The sequence below is a fragment of the Malus sylvestris genome, chromosome 4 (assembly GCF_916048215.2).
Source record: "Malus sylvestris chromosome 4, drMalSylv7.2, whole genome shotgun sequence".
Lineage (NCBI taxonomy): Eukaryota > Viridiplantae > Streptophyta > Magnoliopsida > Rosales > Rosaceae > Malus > Malus sylvestris.
Genome location: NC_062263.1, coordinates 12569703 through 12590975, shown reverse-complemented (window position 1 = coordinate 12590975; position 21273 = coordinate 12569703). Strand labels below are relative to the sequence as shown.

At 41.6% G+C, this 21273-nt stretch overlaps 1 protein-coding gene and 1 long non-coding RNA gene across 2 annotated transcripts; both read left to right on the top strand.

Moving 5' to 3' along the window:
- The first annotated feature begins 10123 nt into the window (after positions 1–10123).
- LOC126617925 (36.4 kDa proline-rich protein-like) lies at positions 10124–11068 on the top strand. The gene has a single exon (XM_050286005.1). It carries the CDS (start codon positions 10161–10163, stop codon positions 10938–10940), a length of 780 nt encoding a protein of 259 aa, XP_050141962.1. The 5' UTR covers positions 10124–10160; the 3' UTR covers positions 10941–11068.
- A 5406-nt stretch (positions 11069–16474) lies between these two features.
- Positions 16475–17167, top strand: LOC126619785 (uncharacterized). Its single transcript, XR_007622151.1, has 3 exons — positions 16475–16669; positions 16792–16835; positions 16952–17167. It is a non-coding gene; the product is annotated as an uncharacterized LOC126619785 (long non-coding RNA).
- Positions 17168–21273: the final 4106 nt, after the last annotated feature.

The window sequence follows — 21273 nt, the reverse complement described above, 5'->3', positions numbered from 1 at the left end:
TTGGGAATGCCGAATCTACAAAGGATGTTCTTCCACACGAAGTCTTCTATCTTTGCCTCAGTAATGGTTGCCAAGGGTTCTACTTCGGCCCACTTTGTGAAGTAGTCCACTGCAACGACTGCGTAATAGACTTTGCCCTTCCCTGCCGGCATTGGGCCGATCAAATCAAGTCCCCACTGGGCGAAGGGCCAAGGGCTGATCATAGGAGTAAGAGGCTCTGGAGGGGAATGAGGAATAGTTGCATATCGTTGACATTTGTCACATGAGCGGGATACTTTGATGGCATCCTGGTGGAGTGTTGGCCAGTAATATCCTTGGCGAAAAGTCTTGTGTGCTAGGGACCGAGATCCAGCATGATCTCCACAGACTCCCTCATGTATTTCCCGAAGGACGATTTCCGCCTCGGCAGGCGTAAGACACCTTAAGTATGGCAGGCTAAAACCTCGCTTATAGAGTTGATCATTGATGATCAGGTAGCGGGTAGACTTGTATCGAATTTGCTTAGCCTGGACTTTATCATTTGGGAGGGTGCCATGAGCAAGGAAATTATAGATCGGGGTGATCCAACTATCCCCCTGTTGTAAGTTGCATACTTCTGCGGCCATGGTGCTTGGTGTTGCCAACAGTTCGACATGAATTTTTCTTCCAATCTTGTCTTCCACAGCTGAGGCGAGGTGAGCCAGGGCGTCTGCATGACTGTTTGCCGCTCGAGGAACTTGGGTGATCTGGTAGTGGAAGTGCTTGAGCAAAAGTTGTGTTTGCGCAAGATATGCTGCCATGGAGCTGTCCTTAGCATCAAAGTTGTTGGTAACCTGGTTGACCACTAATTGGGAGTCACTGAAAATATCAATTTGTTTAACCCCGAGGTGTTTGGCCAAACGTAATCCTGCTAGAAGGGCTTCATACTCGGCCTCATTGTTTGATGCCTTGAATTTGAAACGAAGAGCATACTCCATTGCTACTTTGTCGGGCGTAGTCAAGACTAGTCCCGCTCCACAGCCCTGTTGGTTGGATGAGCCATCAACATACAGACTCCATGCTGAGGTCGTTGATTCTACTTTCTGAGCTTCCGATGGTAATGAAGCTACTGCTTCAGGTGTAGAAGCAATGTCAACAGGATATGTGAAGTCGGCGATGAAATCTGCTACTGCTTGACCTTTTTCGGCTGGTTTTGGTTGGTAGGAGATGTCAAACTCACCCAATGCTATCGCCCATTTGATCATTCGCCCAGACGTGTCAGGACTCTGGAGTATCTGTCGAAGAGGGTGATTGGTAAGCACGATGATGGCGTGTGCTTGGAAATAAGGGCGAAGTTTCCGAGCAGACATGACCAATGCTAGAGCTAATTTCTCAATGTTGGAGTATCGTGTCTCCGCATCTTGTAGGGACTTGCTAGCGTAGTAGACGGGCCGTTCGACACCACTGTCCATTCGAATAAGAACAGAACTGACTGCTGAAGCCGAAACCGATAGATAGATGATGAGAGTGTCACCAACTTCTGGTTTGGAGAGCAGAGGGGCTTTACTCATGTATTCTTTGAGGTTCCTGAATGCCTTGGCACATTCCTCCGTCCATGTAATGTACTTCTTATTTCCCTTGAGTGCTTTGAAGAAAGGAGCACATCTGTCTGTGGCCTTAGAGATGAATCTGGTTAAGGCTGCCACCTTGCCAGTAAGGCTTTGGATGTCTTTTGAAGTTATTGGCTCTTTCATGTCGAGGATTGCTTTGATCTTTTCAGGGTTAGCTTCAATGCCTCGTTGGCTAATCATGAAGCCTAAGAATTTGCCAGAGCCCACGCCGAAGGCACATTTGTTGGGGTTCAACCTCATTCGATACCTCTTTAGAATGGTGAAAGTTTCAGATAGGTTGGTGATGTGTTGGTCAGCATGTTTGCTTTTGACTAGCATATCATCAACGTAAACTTCCATGTTCTTCCCAATTTGTTCGGCGAACATTGAATTGACCAGTCTCTGATAAGTTGCTCCTGCATTCTTTAGGCCGAAAGGCATGACTTTATAGCAATATAGTCCCCTGTCAGTAGTGAAGGTCGTGTGTTCTTGGTCTGAGGGGTTCATGAGGATTTGGTTGTATCCTGAATAAGCGTCCATAAAGCTCAAGAGCTCACACCCTGCCGTAGAGTCTATAAGCCTGTCAATAAGAGGAAGAGGGAAACTATCTTTCGGACACCCTTTGTTTAGGTCGGTGTAGTCAACACACATCCTCCACAAGACCTTTTGAAGCGAAAGACTTTCTTTGGTCGGATTTTTCCTAACAAGGACCACATTTGCTACCCATGTCGGGTAATTGACTTCGCGGACAAAGCCTATGCCTTTGAGTTTTTCAACTTCTGCTTTCATTGCCTCGTATCGTTCAGCGTCATAAGATCTTCGCTTCTGTCTCACCGGCTTGATCTTGGGGTCAATACTCAAACGATGACAGATGACATCGGGAGAGATGCCTGGCATGTCCTCGTATGACCAGGCGAAGACTTCAGTGTTCTCTTTCAAAAAAGATATCAATGCTAACCGAAGGGGTGGTGACAATGTGGTGCCAATATTCACCATGCGGTCTGGATGATCTCTTGAGATAAGTACCTTCTCCAACTCTTCAGCAGGTTGGGCTTGCTGGGTGAAAGAGTCATCTCGAGGATCATCGGGTTGATTGTTGCTATCAGGAAGATCCAAGGTCGCTTCATCTAGGCTGGTCTTTGTGACTTGGTCATGTACAGACAGGGTTTCCTTGGGTCCGGGCAAGTGTTGTTGCTTAACTGAAGTGTTGTAACATGATCGTGCACTAAGCTGATCTCCTCTGATGTAGCCGTTGCCATGGGGGGTTGGAAATTTCATCAACAGCATATGCGTGGATACCATAGCCTTGAGATCATTGATGCCTGTGCGCCCAAAGATGACATTGTATGCCGTTGGGCAGTCAACCACTAGGAAGTTAGTGGTAATGGTAGCCGTGTAAGGGCCTGTACCAATAGTAAAGGGTAAATGTATGCTCCCTAAGGGTTGCACGATATCACCGGAGAAGCTTATCAGAGGAGAAATCGAGCGATCGAGCAAGTGTTCAGCTACACTGAGTGCCCTGAAAGCTTCGGCAAACATGATATTGACCGAAGCCCCCGTGTCTACGAGGATTCGTCGAACATCAAAGTTGGCTATATGAGCCTCCACGATCAATGGGTCGTTATGAGGGTAGATGATGCCTCTTTCTTCCTCAGGGTAGAAACATATCGGATCCCAGTTAGGTTTTTGATACTTCCTTCCCCTGATGTCTTCCACGTGAAACACTTGGTGACCAGGCCTCAGACTTCGTTCACTGTTTTTCATGGCCCTATTGGAAGATTCAGATATGGGTGTGCCGCCGCTTATGGAATATATGACATTCACCTGGCGTTGGTTACGGTTATCCCTTTGAGGGTGAAGAAGGAATTGATCAATTTTTCCTTCTCGTGCCAAAGCTTCAATACGATCACGGAGGATGATACATTTCTCGCTATCATGGCCGTTATGCTCATGGTAGCAACAAAACATGCCCGCGTTATTCGGGGGCGTGTAATCTGGGTGCCTCGGCTTTGGCTTTGGTATCAGGTGAGCTATGCTGGGGTAAATGGCCGCGCATGTGGTATTCAAGGGCGTGTATGTCTCATACCTTGGGGTAGGGGGTATCTTGACGCGGGTTTGACCCACTGCATTGATTGCCTGGGGGCGAGCGTTATTGTGGCGATACCCTTGGTTATCGGGATAGTGTCCCTTACTCTTTTTACTGAAAGGAGAGTGGTGTGGATGGAAATCCTTCCTCTTGCCTTGAAATTGATATGTCTGTTGATTCGGTGAAGCATTATGCAAGGCATGGGGAGGTGCCACTGCTGTTTGGAAAGTCGAGGTCTTCTCATTTAGGTGAGTCTGGCTTCCACCTCCCACTTGTTGATAAATGATGGTTGTAGGGGGTTTCTCCTGATATGTCTTTGCCTCGGCGGAGGCATGGTTATAAGCCTGCGCCATCACCTCAGAGTAAGTCTTCCAAGTATTGGCATTGATCATGTATTTAAAGAAACAATCACGTAGGCCTGCCGTGAAGGCTTTGAGGGCAGTCTTGTCGTCTGCCTCGGCACACCGGGAGTATTCATGGCTGAAGCGGCCAGCATACATACGTAATGACTCGTCTGGCTTCTGGCGGATAGTGTACAAGTCATCTGCAGAGTGCAAGCGATCGGTTTGGAAAATGTGTTGGGAAACAAATAGTTTCCTCAATTCCTCAAATGAGTCTACCGTCTCAGGTGTAAGATGACAATACCAATTTAGAGCTCCACTAGAGAGGGTGGAGGGGAAGAGAAGACATCGCTCTTCGTCGGTGTGCATCCGGTATGCCATGGTGGACTCAAAGAGGTTAAGGTGCTCAATCGGGTCCTCTTTTCCAGTATAAAGTTGCAAGCCAAGCTTTTGCTTTGTCTTTGCTTGAAGGGGGGTGTTGAGGATCCTCCTTGTAAGAGGGCCAGGCCTGGGTTGGTTCCAGTCAGGTATTTCAGCCTGACGTTCAGCCTTCAACTTGTTTACTTCCTCAAAAAGTTGTAGGACAAGGGGGTCCTGAGCGGAGTTATGTGTCACTGGAGCTTTCTTTCGTAAATCTCCATCTCCTATTGGAATTAGGAAGGTTTGATCAAGGGCATGTGATTTTTCCCTGGACTCGCTGTACTGGCTTCCAGGGTATGTCTGTCAGAACACCTCTGAGTCCCCTGTACCCTCATGTCTCTCTAGGACTTGTTGCCCCTTCCCCAAATTGGTGGCCGGCTTGGGCCGTGGCAGGGGACCGAGTCTCTCAGAAATCCTTGGGTCATTAATCTTTGAGCTTATATGGATGGAATTCTCTCGACGTTGCTTCAGGAAATCCCGACAATCGCGAAAGACGGCTTTCGATCCTTCTGCCCCTTCAGCAAAGAGGTGTCTCCCTCCACTTCTCATGGTTCGGGTCGAAGCAACTGGGTTAAGAGAAGCCTCATGTTGATTATCAAGTCGAGGGGTAATCTGTTCCCTATCAGGGATATCTATGTCGAATGCATGTGACCCTCCATGTTGGAGGGCACCCAGTTGATGGTTGACTTCCATGGGGGCAACAAGCTCGCGTGTCTGAGAGTGCCTAGCTTCGTGGAGTGTCTCGAAGAGCTTCTCATATTGCTCCTGGAGGACCTCATTCCTCATTGCTATCTTGTTGTTCTGAGCTTCCAACTCATCGACTTTAGCTTGAAGAAGAACTCGTTTTCCTTCCTTCTTTCGTTGTTTCGCACTATGTGCAAGGGGGGTGTCATTCTGTGTGCTGTGGCTTCCTTCGCTTCCCATGTTGGAGAGGGATGCCTGATCAAAAGAAAGTGTACGAATGATAGAAACCAGCTTGACACAGCTGAAGAGAGTAGGAATAAGTGTCGTTTCCCACAGAGTATGATAATGTATGCATGTGCTGGCCGACACCTGGAAGGTGACGAAACCATAAAGTATGATAATGTATAAAATATGAATAAATTAAAACCTAAAAGTCCCTAAGTACATGAGTGTGCAGTGAGAGAATCTGAACCCATTTCACGCGTGATACAGAGCATAGGTATAGTGTTGTAAGGTGAGACAATGATCATACCATCACAAGAAAACATCTATACCGAAAAGTGCCACGAATCCTCGTCGATACGGAACTCTGCTGCTAGAACCTTGAGGGGTACAAAAATAGAAAATGTGAGTGAGTGAAACAAAACTTTGCAAATCAATTCCAACTACCAAAGGCAGTAACCCTTCACCGTAGTACCTGTATAATTTCCCGGAAATATCAGGCGTGACTATAAATCAATACCATAACCAAAATAATAGTCTCACAATTATACCGTGTCAAATATCTCAATAAGAATAAGTACTCAGGTGAAATAAATCAATATGAAATGGCATATTAGTCGGATCCACCTAGAGCGGCCTGTACGGATGAATTAACAGCTCATCAACATGCTAGCTGGAGTCACCTCACGTGACCTGTACAACTTATCCTTATCTAATCAATCAAGGCTAGCTCATAAGTCGGAGTCACCTCTAGTGACCTGTACAACTTATCCATATCTCATCACATATCTCATCGTATATGCTAACTCATCACATATCTCATCATATATGCTAGCTCATCATATATTTCATCATATATGCTAGCTCATATCATATTTCATCATATATGCTAGCTCATCACATATCTCATCATATATGCTAGATCATCACATATCTCATCATATATGCTAACTCATCATATATGCTAACTCATCACATATTTCATCATATATGCTAGCTCATCACATATCTCATCATATATGCTAGCTCATCATATATCTCATCATATATGCTAGATCATCACATATTTCATAGCTCATCACATATCTCATCATATATGCTAGCTCATAAGTCGGAGTCACTTCTAGTGACTTGTACGACTTATCTATAGCTCAATAAGTATACATGCACACGAGTTAGAACCACCAAAAGTGGTATGTACGACATGACTGAGTGTAAATAAATACACTTAAGTGCTACGATCACGTGAAGACTGTGCAAATAATCGTGGGTCGCCTACAAGTCGGAACCACCTATAGTGGTCGATACGACATGACTGTGCACCTACCTTGGATCCAAGGTGAGCATAAGGTGCCGGAGGTGAACATCACGTGAAGGACTGTTCCCTGGCAACGGGCAGGAGCACTAACACCGGGGTGCAGGTTTATGAGCTCTAACTGTATCTATTGTCTAATATACGATTCATGCGCAACCTGTTCGACAGTGTCGGAGTTACCTATCATTGTAACCTACACGACAAGGTTGGAGTTGCCTAAACATATATGTAGTCATACCATAACCCCATCATTTCAACTAATATCATAAACTCACCTGAACTTACCTGGGTGTCCTGTGTTCACCTTTGCACTTCAAAGCGCTCATAATAATTGTGTGCAGGTAATATACATATAAATAAACCACGATGAAATCTGATGCTCAACCACGTTATAGCATTTCCAATTATATATATGTCTATATATATATATATTATGTGGCATAAAAATGCATTAACTATAACACCCTACTCCCAAGTTATTTATTTTCGGGAATAATTATCAGTGACAAGCCCAACTAGACACTAGTTTAATTAATTATCATTACTTACGCTTCCTTACTTCAAATTTTTTATTCTTTACACATTGATTTATGACCAATATTTAACCACCAAATCATAAGGTTAAATCTCATATTTTCCACCAATGTCTCTCACACTGCTCAATTCCCTAAACAAAGCTATTGTCTCCATTATTGTATGGCTGCATCTAACGTCTTGTTAGACTACCTACGTACCCTAAACAGGGATCAAGCCATCTGTAGTTCACAATAGTACTTCAAAGCATTCACAATTATTATATGCAATAATCAATTTATAAACGTTTGTGGAATTGTTAACCATATATATAATATACGATAGAAAGGAAAAGACCCACTCACCTGAGGTCCATGATATGACTCTCTAGCATGCATATCGAGACATCACGAACCATCGTCGCCTATGACCAATTATCAAATCACATCTCAGAATTCTTACCGATAAAATACACAATTCACATAAAACGAATCCTTATGTAATTCAATTCGGAAGATCTGCATCACAGATTTCCGATCCGTTACTTCCATAGATCCACATTATACTTCTAGAGCAACATTTTAAAGTCCTATTACGATCCAACGGTCGGATTTCCGCCAATTGCCAAAACCAAGTGGCGGTTAACCTTTTATTTATGAGCTTACGAATCTAATTAGAGAAGATCCATATATCGGATCCCGATCCGTAATTTTCTATGGTCATCAAATATTATGTACTATAACATATAAAAGTTTGGTGATGTTCCAACGGTCGAATCGTTGATTCACATCTTACCAAGTAACGTATCTTAATGAATTTAAGTCCAAACAATCAACCTATGATATACAATTGCCAAAAATGAACGCAAGACATCTAATTTAGCCTAAGGATAACATCGACGGTCCCCTGGCCACGCGCCACCGCGGGTGGCGGTCGGCCGCCCCAACTCGCCGGAAAATCCAACTATTTTAAAAAATTATCAAAATTTTCTGGAATGAAGATCTCAATGAGAAGAGTAAACTTTATACCTGTGGCCTAGTCCAATTCGACCTGGAAAGGCTCCAATTTGCCTCGAACCCGCTGGAAACCCTTTAAATGGGTGGCTTTGATTCGTCACCTCCGGTGCTCCGCTGCCCCTACAATTGTTTGAGCTTTGTTCCAGACCTCTAGGGGAGTCTATTGGTGATAGTTATTTGATGGAATTGTTTCAGAATTGGGGAATCGAAGACATGGACCCATCGCACCCACCGGTGCAGGTTACACTAAATCAAAGCCAATTCCCCAATATTTTAAGTTGAAATTGGAAGAAGGAGAGTCACTGAGTCGAGTGAAGGAGGTGGGGATGTCCAACTCGCCAGAAAAACGCCGGAATTGGCGTTAGTGCTTGGTATCTCGGACCGGGTCACGCGAGTCAAAGAAGAGACCCTGTTTCCTTCTCTCCTTCTCCCCTTTCCTCCTTTCCCTCCTTTCCCTTCTCACTAGTTGGTCAGTTCCTCTCTTCCTCTCCTGTGATTGGGTAGCAGCCCATCTGTCTTCCCGTCTCCCATTCCCCCTTCTTCTTTCTTTTCGTCTTTTTCCACTTTTTTTTATTTTTATTTTTATTTTTATTTAAAAAAAATCACTAAATGATAATATAAAATATATACATTAGAAAAATATATAAAGAGTGACCAAACCAAAAGTACTTATCAGGTTTACAGTTCTGTAATGTCGAGTACTTCAAGAAAATGCTAAAGGATTAATTCATACACCTTGCCTCTAAGGGCATTTTCGTAAAGTCACGCTTTTAAAATTAATAAAAATATAAAATTTGGGACGGGTTGTCATAGAGGCGGTCGAGGAGTTGGGAGGAGAATAAATTTTCTTTTATTTTTAAATATTTTAAATTAGTTAAATAATTTTATAAATAAGTTTATAATAATTTATAATTTTCGTTTATAGAAATTAGATAGAAATGTCCTTAATTGGCTAACGAAGTAAACACAAGGACCAAATTGGCCAAATTGAGAACACAAAGACTAAATTGACCCAATAACTAAAATACAGGGATCATTTTAACATTTCAAATATCTCGTTCTACACTTCTCACAAGTGTATTTTTTTTTCTAATTATAAAATGTTTGGAGTATCAAATGAGATTTTTGGAGTACTAATAACAATTCCCTTTTAAAACTTAAAAACAAAAGAGTTATCAAACGATAGCTTACATTTTGGTTAATTTTTTGGATAACTGAGGAAATTATAAACCAAGCACACATTAGTTTCTAGAAGAAAATATGGTGGTAGATATTCAAGTAAATCTGGGATATGCTCAAGATACCATCATATTTTCTTCAAGAAAATTATGTGAATTTAAATTTCTATCATCACTTTATCTATTGGTTTGAAGATTGGATAATCCGAGAAAAATTACATTTTAGTAGACCAGGCGCTGTATCCCTGACGTTTTTCTTGAAATTTTTATTGGTCTGATAAACTGGAAGATCACATGTTGACATCGTGAAATGTACCCAAAATAAACAATTGCTCTTTCTGTAGCGCAAACCCTATGTTAGCTGGCTCTATCCTTCTATCATCTAGATGCGAACTGTATCTTTCCCTAACCCGCCACCAAGAGTAAAAATGGAGGATGGACCAGAACGCAAAAGCAACTAAAATAAATAAAACGAGAGATAAACTCAATAGATGATAAGTGATAAAGGAACACGATAATAAACTCTTTACTCGGTGAAAGTATTTCTGAAATCAAGCACATGCAGTATTCACGGATTGCACTTATGCAGTCACGGATTGTTTATTGAAGTTTGCACAGGACCAACAATCCAAAGTCTTCAATTTATTTTCATACCTATCTTGTAGTTTTTTCACAACTTATTGCTCCACGTTTAAATATAGTAATATGTGTATATATTATCTTATGTGTCGTAGAAATCGTGAGTCACGGGTCATCGATTCACCTATAAATAACCCATTAAAACCCAAGCAGCACTTAACCTAGCAAAGCTCGTATTATGAGTTCCAAGGTCATTGCAATGTTCTTCATTTTCTTGATTTGCATGGTAATTGCATTGCCTCCAATTCAAGCTTGTACACCTTGTACTCAACCACATCCATCAAAACCACACCCTCCACATCATCCATCACCTCCACCACAGCCACCTTACCACCATCCCAAAAACCCTCCACACCCAAACCCACCAACCACAAAACATCCACCACAACATAAACCCCACCCACCATCCAAGAACCCACCAGTAGTTATATCCCCACCCGTAATAACGCCTCCAGTTACTCACCCTCCTGTGACAATCCCACCCCCTTCCTCTCACTACCCACCTTACACTGGCAGCCCTCCTGGTGGTGGCGGCGGTGGAGGAGGTGGTGGTGGAGGAGGTGGCGGTGGTGGTGGTGGTGGTGGAGGCGGAGGTGGTGGTGGTGGTTGCGGTGGTTGCCCAGGGGGAGGAGGAAGTAGCCCGGGTGGGGGAGGAAGTGTTCCAGGGTTTAACCCTCCGCCGGCTACATCACCAGCTACATGTCCTATAGATGCGCTGAAGCTGGGGCTTTGTGTGGATGTCCTTGGTGGTTTGGTACATATTGGGTTGGGGAACCCGGTTGAGAATGCTTGCTGTCCAGTGCTTGGAGGGTTACTTGAGCTTGAAGCCGCCATTTGCCTTTGCACTACTATAAGGCTTAAGCTGCTTAACCTGAACATATTTATTCCTCTAGCTCTTCAAGCTTTAATTACTTGTGGGAAGACTCCTCCTCCTGGTTTTGTATGCCCTCCTCTCTAATAAGTTCATTTGTACTTTGTTGTTAACGCGGGGTTAACATCTCAAGCGAGCTAGGTTAATTAGAATATGAGTTGGTTCGTTGACTGCAGCTAATATTATGGATATTATTGTGTTCATGTGACCTGAAATTTTTGGTTTTGACAGAACTTTTTTTTGTGCTATCAATTACTTACTAACTTTCAAATAGTATCAAATTAAGTTTACAAAAAAATAAAAAAAAAACAATAGTATCAAATCGACTTTGAGAGCCGCGCAAGTTGAAGGATGGAAGTCCTGTATTTTTAAACGATCTTGAATCTCTCCAAAACCGACTGTAAGTTGGTTATTGATTTTAGATTGGGTGATTAACGTTGTCTTATGGAAAGAGAAATTATTAGTTTTTTTTTTCTTTAAAGAAATTATGGGTTTTCTTTTGTGTAGGGTTCAGCCAGTATTATTTCACAAAGAAATAGTTGGTCAAACGACTTATGGCATGAATTTAACAAAATCTAATAATGATTATCATAAATTTTTTAGTGTGCACTACAAAAAAAAAAAAAAAACAAAAAGCCAAAAAAAATACTTAGCCAAATGGAGTAAACTCGTCGGCTAAAAGCTTCATTCGTTGTTGCAAATTCTAGGCAACGGAAATTCGCCAAGAAAGAAGAGTCGGGCAAAACATGTCTCTCGAAACTTTAAACAGCAAACACACAAATCCGTCGATCAAATTTTAGTTCACCCTATGAGTAAGTTGGTCGAGCTAACATGCATCGACGAAATTGACCAGTCGGAGTCCACTTGCCCGACAAATGATATCTCGTCGGCTAGCACATAACTAAATAATGTAATGAGCTTGATCCGAGAACCAAATTGTTGGGTAAACTCTCTAAGAAACTGAATTTAAAAATATTTTTTTTTTGCACGACAAAAGGCTATTGAGTTGGCATTTCAAAAAAAAAAAAAAAAAACTGTTTATATCAAATCATTTATTTAATTCTAATTTATAAAAAATTTAATCAAAATAAAAAAATAATATTTACAACCAAAATAAAATTGTTTGTGCAATTATATTATAAAAACTTAAAAAAAAATGTAGACTACTGAGGTGGTTGCTGGGGTAGATGCAAAAGCTCAGCTAGGGGCTCGGGGATTTTGATGCCAGAAGCTGATAAGGACTGGGCTATATATACATGCGCACTAACTCCTATTCTTTTGCAATGGCTTGTGCCAAGTGCGCCGCTTGTTCTTGTAGGCGCTCACTTTCTTCCTTTGGCACGCTAACTCCATCTCCATCTCCCAAGTTCCCGAACCCAACTTGCTCTTAGGCCGCGAATTTCCTTTCCTTTGCGTCGCCCAAATACATCCATCAACAACTAAAGAGACACCTCTAGATCCAGTGTCAATTCCTCCATAGGCATGTTCGGTTGTTGCTGGGAGAGGTTGGCGAGGTATTTGTCCTTCTTCTTAATCATAGAAGCCTAAAAAAAAAAAAAACAAGGGAAACTAATTAAGATTATTGATCATATTGTAAACCTTATTTATTGTATTGAAATTTACAATTAAAACATAGAAATGAATACTTACATAAAATTCCGTTCTCAACCTCTTTGCCTCAATTGCCATGTGTCTCCCCCGAAACCTTCACCTTTAGAAAATGCTCCTTAGCCAACCACCGTTTAGATAGAGGTTGAGAACAGGAGTGGTGAAGGTATAGCTTCTTCTCCCAGTTACCTTTATTTACCGCCGATTTGTTCTTTCCATTAAAAATATTAATCACACTTAACTAAAAAAAATGTAAGCCACTTAGTACCATGGTCTATTAGTATTTCTCTTCACCTGTATGTGAGAGGTCTTAGGTTCGATTCTCGCCAAATACTTGTTTGAACCACATTATTGCTAGCCTATTATGAGGCTATGCTCATCGCCCACTCCTTTAGTGTAGATAATATCATTTTGTTTAATATATATATATATATATATATATATATAAATTAAACTAAACTTTAACATATAAATAAATTTTAATTACTAGACCCTATCCACAAACTCCTACGATGAATTTGTAGAAGTTGCCTCAGGTGGCGTATAACTTTGGTAGTTATCACATCCCGACCCAGGCCCCATAACATACAGGGCTCGACTCCACTGTAGGACGATATTGTTCGCTTTGGGCCCCAACCATGGCCTCACGGTTTTGTTTCTAGGAACTCACACGAGAACTTCCCAGTGGGTCACCCATCATGGGATTGCTCTCGAGTGAACTCGATTAACTTCGGAGTCCCATGGAACCAGAAGCCAATGAGCTCCTAAAAGGCCTCGTACTATATGGAGGTGGGCATATGTACATATAAGGCTTACATGATCCACTCCCCTGGGCGATGTGGGATGTGACAATCCATCCCCCTTAGGGGCGTGATGTCCTCATCGGTACGCTCGCACCACACGGCAGAGTGGCTCTGATATAAAATTGTCACATCCCAGCCTGGGCCTTTACCACATCCTGGGCTCGACTCCATCGTAGCACGATATTGTCAGCTTTGGGCCCCGACCATGCCCTCACGGTTTTGTTTCTAAGAACTCACACGACAACTTCCCAGTTGGTCACCCATCATGGGATTGCTCTCATGCGAACGTGCTTACCTTCGGAGTTCCGATGGAGGTAGGCATATGTACATATAAGGCTTATAGGATCCACTCTCTTGGGCGATGTGGGATGTGACAATCCATCCCCTTTAGGGGCGCGACATCCTCGTTGGCATACTCGCACCACACAGCAGAGTGGCTCTGATACCAAATTGTCATATCCTAGCCTGGGCCCCCACCATATCCTGGGCTCGACTCCACCGTAGAACGATATTGTCCGCTTTGGGCCTCGACCACGCCCTCATGATTTTGTTTTTGGGAACTCACACGAGAACTTTCCAGTGGGTCACCCATTATGGGATTGCTCTCACGTGAACGCACTTCGGAGTTCCGATAGAACTCAAAGCTAGTGAGCTCCTAAAATGCCTCGTGTTATATGAAGGTGGGCATATGTACATATAAGGCTTACAGGATCCACTCCCCTGGGCGATGTGGGATGTGACAATCCATCCCCTTTAGGGGCGCGACGTCTTCGTCAGCACACTCGCACCACACGGCAGAGTGGCTCTGATACTAAATTGTCATATCTCAACTTGGAGCCCCACCACATCCTAGGTTCAACTTCATCGTAGCACGATATTGTCTGCTTTGGGCTCCGACCACGCCCTCACGGTTTTGTTTCTGGGAACTCACACGAGAACTTCCTAGTGGGTCACCCATCATGGGATTGCTCTCACGCGAATGCGCTTAACTTCGGAGTTCCGATGGAACCCGAAGCCAATGAGCTCCTAAAAGGCCTCGTGCTATATGGAAGTGGGCATATGTACATATAAGGCTTACAGGATCCACTCCCCTGGGTGATGTGGGATGTGACAGTAGTACTTGTGCAGCTTATACCTCCACTTTTTATACCGAATGCTCCACACCCAGTCTATGTAAACGATACAAGCTTGTCTCAATCGTCCCACTCGAAGTTACCTTGAAATTTCCTAGAAAACCAAATAGATTAGTTTAAAATCACATACAATAAGTAAAGGAATTTTTTTTTAATAAATTAAGAAAGTTATGTACACTTACCGAAAAATGTCTGCTCATTTTGGCACGAACTGGGGGGCTGTGCATCTTCCAGGAATCGGTGACCATGTAACATTTGGTGCGGTTGATCGCACCAATATTGTAAGTCAACAAACTATTGACTTTGACACTTGCTCGACGATGCCTGGGGAGGTACAACTAGTATCCGCTTATGTGTGACCCTAGTGATTTGGTTGCTCGCCAACCCCCTACAAATTTTTGGAGTTTTTTAGTCCTCGGGTAGGTGAGGAGGTTTCCATCCTCCCCCTCCTCCACAACCGCTGAATTGGTCTTTATGATGTCCCAATAAGGGTGGGATGGGGAGGGGGCTGCCACAGGCTGGTGGCGACTGTGGAGCCGCATGGCAAATCAGATGACCTAGGTAGATAATGCAAACATACTCGCACCGGTGACTGACTCGGCAGTGGTTGCCTGGTCTCGTTGGTTGCTAGAGTGGAATCTGAGCAGAGGTGAAGGTAGAGCAGCAACCATTCGTGATCAGGAGCAAAGATATATGTGAAAAAAAACCACATGATTAACAAAATTTTGCTAAAATTTCAAAGAATTTCTAACATTTTCTGAAATTCCAAATAACTTCCAAAATTTCCTAAATTTTAAAATGCCACATAATTTCAAATGTGCTTCAAAAGTTTCACATATTTCTAAAATTTAAAATATTTCTAAAATTTCCTAAAACTTCAAACAATTTAAATAATTTCATAACATTTCATAAAATTTCTAAACAATTTCTAAAATTTCACATATTTCTAAATTTCAAATAAATTCTAAAATTTCCTAAAATTTCTAAAACTTTAATTAATTTCTAATGTGTTTCAAAAGTTCCACACATTTCTAAAATTTCAAATAATTTTAGAAATTACCTAAAATTTCAAACAATTTCTAAATTGCCTAACATTTCAAATTTCTACAAAAGTCACAAATACATATTTTAAACATTAAATAATCCATTTAAAATTTCACAGTCTCCTTCTCCACCCCATGGCCCCCTCCATCCTAAATCACCACCAACACCATATCCATCACCTAAACCCCTACCCCATGCACCACACCCCACCTTACCAACCCCATACCAAGCCTCCCACCCACCCCACCTCCAGCACCAGCACCATCGTACAAACCCCAACACCACCGTGCTCACTTACCACACCAAGGACAACATAATTCCCACAAAATTTCAACATAATCCTAACAATTTCACAATATTCACAACCATAACAATTTCAAAACAAAAATTAAATTTAACGATTTCACAATAAAAATAAAAAAAATTGGAAAAAGTGACAGAGAAATGGACTTACAGTGATGGGTTGAGAGAGACTGACATTGGAGAGATAAGGGTTGAGGGTTGAGAGAGAGGTTTAAGAGACGAGGATTGAGAGAGAGACAGTAATTTGAGAGAGAGAGTGTATGTGTGTGTGCTTCAGCTCCACGATGACGAATAAGGAGAAAGTTCAATGAGGTTAGGCTGGGCAGTGAAGTAATAGTGGTTGTTGAAGCCCCTACTCTGAATTCCTAGACTCCCAATTCCTCTTCATACCATCGGTTTAGTAATTTGAAACAGGTGATCAGCCTGAAGGAGGCTGGTGTTAGAACCCGTACCTTGAAATATTGTATTTTATTCTCGAGACATGTGAAATGACTATTTTGCCCTCGAATAGGTGTCTTAAATAATTTATCGAGCCTCGACTTGAAAGTTCAACCCTCGTACTTTCTTAAGTTTCATACATTAGTTTAATGTCGAAAAATGGATTTCGAATCGAGACCACAAGGGCCTAATTGTAATATTTACAATTAATGGGAGGGGGAGATTGCATAAAATCCTTATATTCTCCCTCATTTCTGATTCACTCTCTCTTGCTCTCAAACTCTTGAAACCTCCTATCTCTCTAAGCTTCGATAGCTTCACTTAGCCATTGCCTTGATTCCTTCACAAATCGAACCAACAAAACCACATATTCGACATCCCTGAGACACAAAGAAACACGAATATGTACTTGCATGTGTCATCGGAGCACCATGGGGAGATCTACCATTAAAGCCAAGAGCTTCGAAACTCTCAAACTCGAATCCATGTGAGATTGTATTTTCTTATTTGAATTCTAGGTTATTATTGTTGCTCTACACTCTGTAAAGTTGGTTTTATGTTAAAACTCGAGGGTTTTGACTTCTGCTACTCTCTGTACTTTGAGCCCAGGTCCGACGACGAACATCGGCGAAATGCTGTCAAGTTCGAAGTTGGTGGGTGTTCCAGTACATCAAATCTCTCCCTCTTTTTCTCTGTGATAACTTAGGTGAGGTTTTGAACTACTATTTGAGCCCTGACCTCTGCATGCATATCAATATCTCTTTTCCAGTTCCCGACGAATGTGACCAGACGAACTCCAGCGAGTTCATGGCTATGGGTGAACAAACCCATTTGGAATCGAACCTAGGTAATTAAATGCCTTCTTGCATGTGGAATTACCAAGATTGACCTGCATGCATCTTGTTCTTCCTATTTCGAGAATTTGGCGATCTTCCTAGAGCTCAACTCGTCGAATCAGGGGTGGATTTGACCTCTCCTCCTCCTAATTTGATATTGATTCGAGACAGATTTGGGTATCGGTTTTTGATGGGTCTTGCTTGGCGCCATGCCTTAGAGAGTCGTGCTTGCCCCTCTTAAACGGGAATGCGTTACCTAATAATGAGCAATGCTGGTAACGGCAAATGGTTCCTAACCTCATAAAAATCAGAGTACGGCATATCCGACTATCCGGCAACACGCTTGGATAAGTAACGCGATGAACCGTACCTGTATCTCTAGGCACTATGATGTCTTATTATGTGGATCATGTCTTGCTTGAGGGTTCCAAACCCCGCCCTAAATTTGTTTTATGAGTTTTTCTCCAGTTTCCAGCAACATACTAGCAACGGCAGACGTCAGTCTGCAATGATAACAGTTAAGTTTAACGGCGACAGCTGAAAATTAATTAACTTTGACGGAATCGCGTGACGAAAAAGGTATATTATGTTAACTCACTTAGGACTCTCATCGCACTAGTGCGTGGCTCCGGTGATGGCAAGTGTGGCATTTACTCGTCAAGTCGTGGTAGCTAGTACGACGGTGCGTTCGTGGGGTATGGCGGCGCGTGGTGGCATGTGGCCGGAACATGGCGGCATGTGGCGGCATGTGACAGACCGGATACCTAAACTTAGGTTTAAGTGTTCTAAATCGTAGTTTTAGGCAATGTTCCATAAATTGATGATTTAACCTTGACTTAGCTTATGTTGACTATAACAGGATTGTTAAAGGATCGAAAGGATTCAGGCAAAGAGCCTATTTGCACGGGATGCTCTGCTTACCTGTGAGTGGACCCTTCAAAAACCAAAACGTTTTTACGTTATATATGTGGATGCATATTAATATGTTAGTATCTGATGAGACTTATGATGATATTTGATAATATCGCTAGATCGTTGGTGATTTATTTTCACCACATGGTCATCATATGATATTTTGTATAGCTATCTTCGACTATATTTTACTTGCAGGTAATATTTATTCTAGTAGATGCTCGGGTAGGGTTGATGATTATTACCGGTATTGAGATTAGCTAGTTGGTGCTAGTATTTCCTGCTTGCTATACTTATGTTAGTGGATGCTAGCATGATTTATTTATGTTAGGTATGATCTCTGAAATTGGATTGATTGTTTTCAATTGTAGTGATTGATGAGATTTTATTATTATGGTAGTAAATATTATCATATAGTTTTCACTATATATGTTTTCAAAACAGGGGTTATTATGTTGAACAATGATTTTGTAACTGTGATAAAATTGGTCCACTCACATTTTGTTTTATTCACTTCAAGACATAACGAGAGTAAAGAGAACACCGGTGGTGACGAGTGGGCTTGGCAGTGAAGCATTCATCCTCTGGACTTTGGGTGATGGTTTATTTACTGTTGTTTTATCGTAGTTGTAATAATAATGGCATGATCGTACTTGATTATGCATAGCACTGCACTTTGTTGTGTTTACTATTGTGTGAAACTTCTAGTTGCTCTGATGTGATGTGATAATAATAGGGTTAAACTTGAGATTATTTGTGTCCCTAAGTAGGGAGGATGATAAGTGATTTCTTGTCGCAACTTTGGACTTTATTAATGAACATTGTTGGCTCAAATTTTTAAACATCATAATTATCTTGCTATGGCTTCGTCATTAAGTTGGCTTGTGACGTCATCTTTGGATGGGGTCATATCCAATTTAGTGTTGGCCAACACATCACAGCCTCGTAACTTATGTTATTCGGGTCGGGGTGTGTCAACTAGAGAGATTAGAGATAGCCATGTCATAGCACAACAAGATACCGTTCAAGAAGTCAAAAAGGGTGAAGTGCAGACCCAAGTCCAAGAACCAGGGATAAACTCTAGTGCATGGATGTCGAGGGTCAGATGGAGCAAGAAGATCGGCATAAATGTCCTAGTTGGGTTCCTACTAGACCCTACATTCATCAAGAAGGTCCGGGCGACTCTTGATGAAAGTTTAACCTTCTTCCTAACTACAAATGCTCGTTAGCGGAAGATTGTAGGGTGAGATTTCTAGAGATTTGGATTTCTTTCTTAGTCACACTACTTGATGAAGAGATGAAGGTGTTTGGAAGTTTTCAAATCGATGCGTTTAAGAGATTATAGCCTTTTTTTTCAAACGTGTGATTTGAGAACTTTTGATTAAAGTGAAAGAAAAAGGTCTGGGGTTATATACACACCGCAAAATTGGATCATCTAGCCGTTGAATACGGACTGACCTTGGGATCGGTGAATCTGACAATTAGGTGTAAGGGATTTCTTGTTATTCATGCACACGCAAGATATACAATGCTTTATCATTGTAAACTTTATGGAACGACACTTGAGAATGCATGTCTAAATCTGAAACCCTTCAATTTCATCGCCATATTAGACCAACAAGTGAAGACCAAAATGGTATGTATTCCCCTAGATGGTGCACTTTTTACTTCTAGATATCCTCTAGGATTCTCCCAGTTTAGAATGGGGATTCTATCCTAAAAAGGTGTATCTCCCAACGGTATAAATACACTCATCTAGGGTCCATCTATGGTAATGCAATCTTAATACTTGAATTCTCTTTCCCATCGATTGAGTCTGAATACAATTCACTAACTTGACCGTCGGAGAGCCTTTTTCCAGCACACCCCCCTTCGGTCTTAGGCTTGCTCCCGGTTGTTCTTTATTTTGCAGGTAGTCGAGTTTGTGCATCTCCTTCATACACGGTGATACACAGATTTGGTTCCAACACCACTACTAGCCTCAAGGTGAAAAACTCCCTTAATCATGTTACCATGAGACATAATACGACCATTCAAGTGTTAAGTACAACTCATCTTGTCTAACAATATTAAGTGCCCATTTCTTAAAAACTGATGGGTGCATATTTTCATATATTTTTATCATATATTTCCTTTGGATTTTGTATATATGAATGGGTTAAATACACTAATTTATATTGTTTTAATTTATAGGCAATAAATACTGGAGTTATGCAAAAATGAAGTGAAACATGAGTTTTTTGGGTGTCTAGAGTAATTCCAGTGGAGCAAGAGGCTAATTAACTACACGAAGGCATATGCGTTACAACAAGAAGATGAGATTGCAATGGTTTTGGAATTCAAATGGATATGGGAGTGCTATTCAATGGATTTAAGAAGAGACATAATTATTTGTTTTTATTATTTCCGTTTATTTTCTTTTTATTTAATAAGAACTTAAAGTGCATTAGTTAGCATTTTAGTGGGGTTAAATTCCTTTTTTTTTTCATTGTTGTTGCCGTGGGTGTTATAAGGATATTTCTTCTCCTTGTCATCCATGACTGAAAAAGAAAGCCACCAAACATAATTCATGACACACCCCGATCGAGGTCGAAGCATGCTGGCCGTCACGTGAACGTGACGTAACCATGTGCACAGTGCGGAAGCAGTAATAAAAGGAATTATGAATGAATAAAAACAAATCATTCAGAATGGCTAGCCAAAAGCAAGTGCTAGTGCGAGATTAAGTGTAAATACACTAATAGAGCACAAAAGTCTAAGAGCAGTCAAGCATAAGGATTACTAAATAAGCAACACCCGAAGGTGGTCCTACATGAATGATGGTCTGTCAGAACCTCCGCTGTGAAGCCTCGTGAGCCACCAATAAACACTGCTTATCTAAAACCTGGAGGGGCGTAAAACAAAAGCGTGAGTGGGCAAAAACAAAGTTTTTCAAAATCATTTCACTTATCAAAAACTCTAACCCCTCGCCGTAAAACATATATAATTTTCCCAGAAATAGAATATAAGTATATATATTCAATCATGCTTCACATAATCATAATCATAAGTATGCCATGCCGGAATCTCTACAGAGGTTTGTACGGCATGAATTCATAGCTCATCAATCAATCTAGCTGGAGTCACCTCATGTGACCTGTACGGCACTACTCTGCACACAAGTCAGAACCATTGAAATGGTCTGTACGACAAGGTTGGGTGTAATATAGTTATGCTTAATGCTACGCCCTCATGCTAGCTGTGCGATAAATCGCTAGTCACGTACGATTCAGAACCACCTATAGTGGTCTGTACGACAAGACTGTGCACCTAAATTGGATCCAATGTGAGCATATGGTGCGAG

What these genes read in the sequence shown, in the direction of transcription:
- LOC126617925 (XM_050286005.1), top strand. Translation starts at nt 10,161, where the DNA reads ATGAGTTCCAAGGTCATTGCAATGTTCTTCATTTTCTTGATTTGCATG.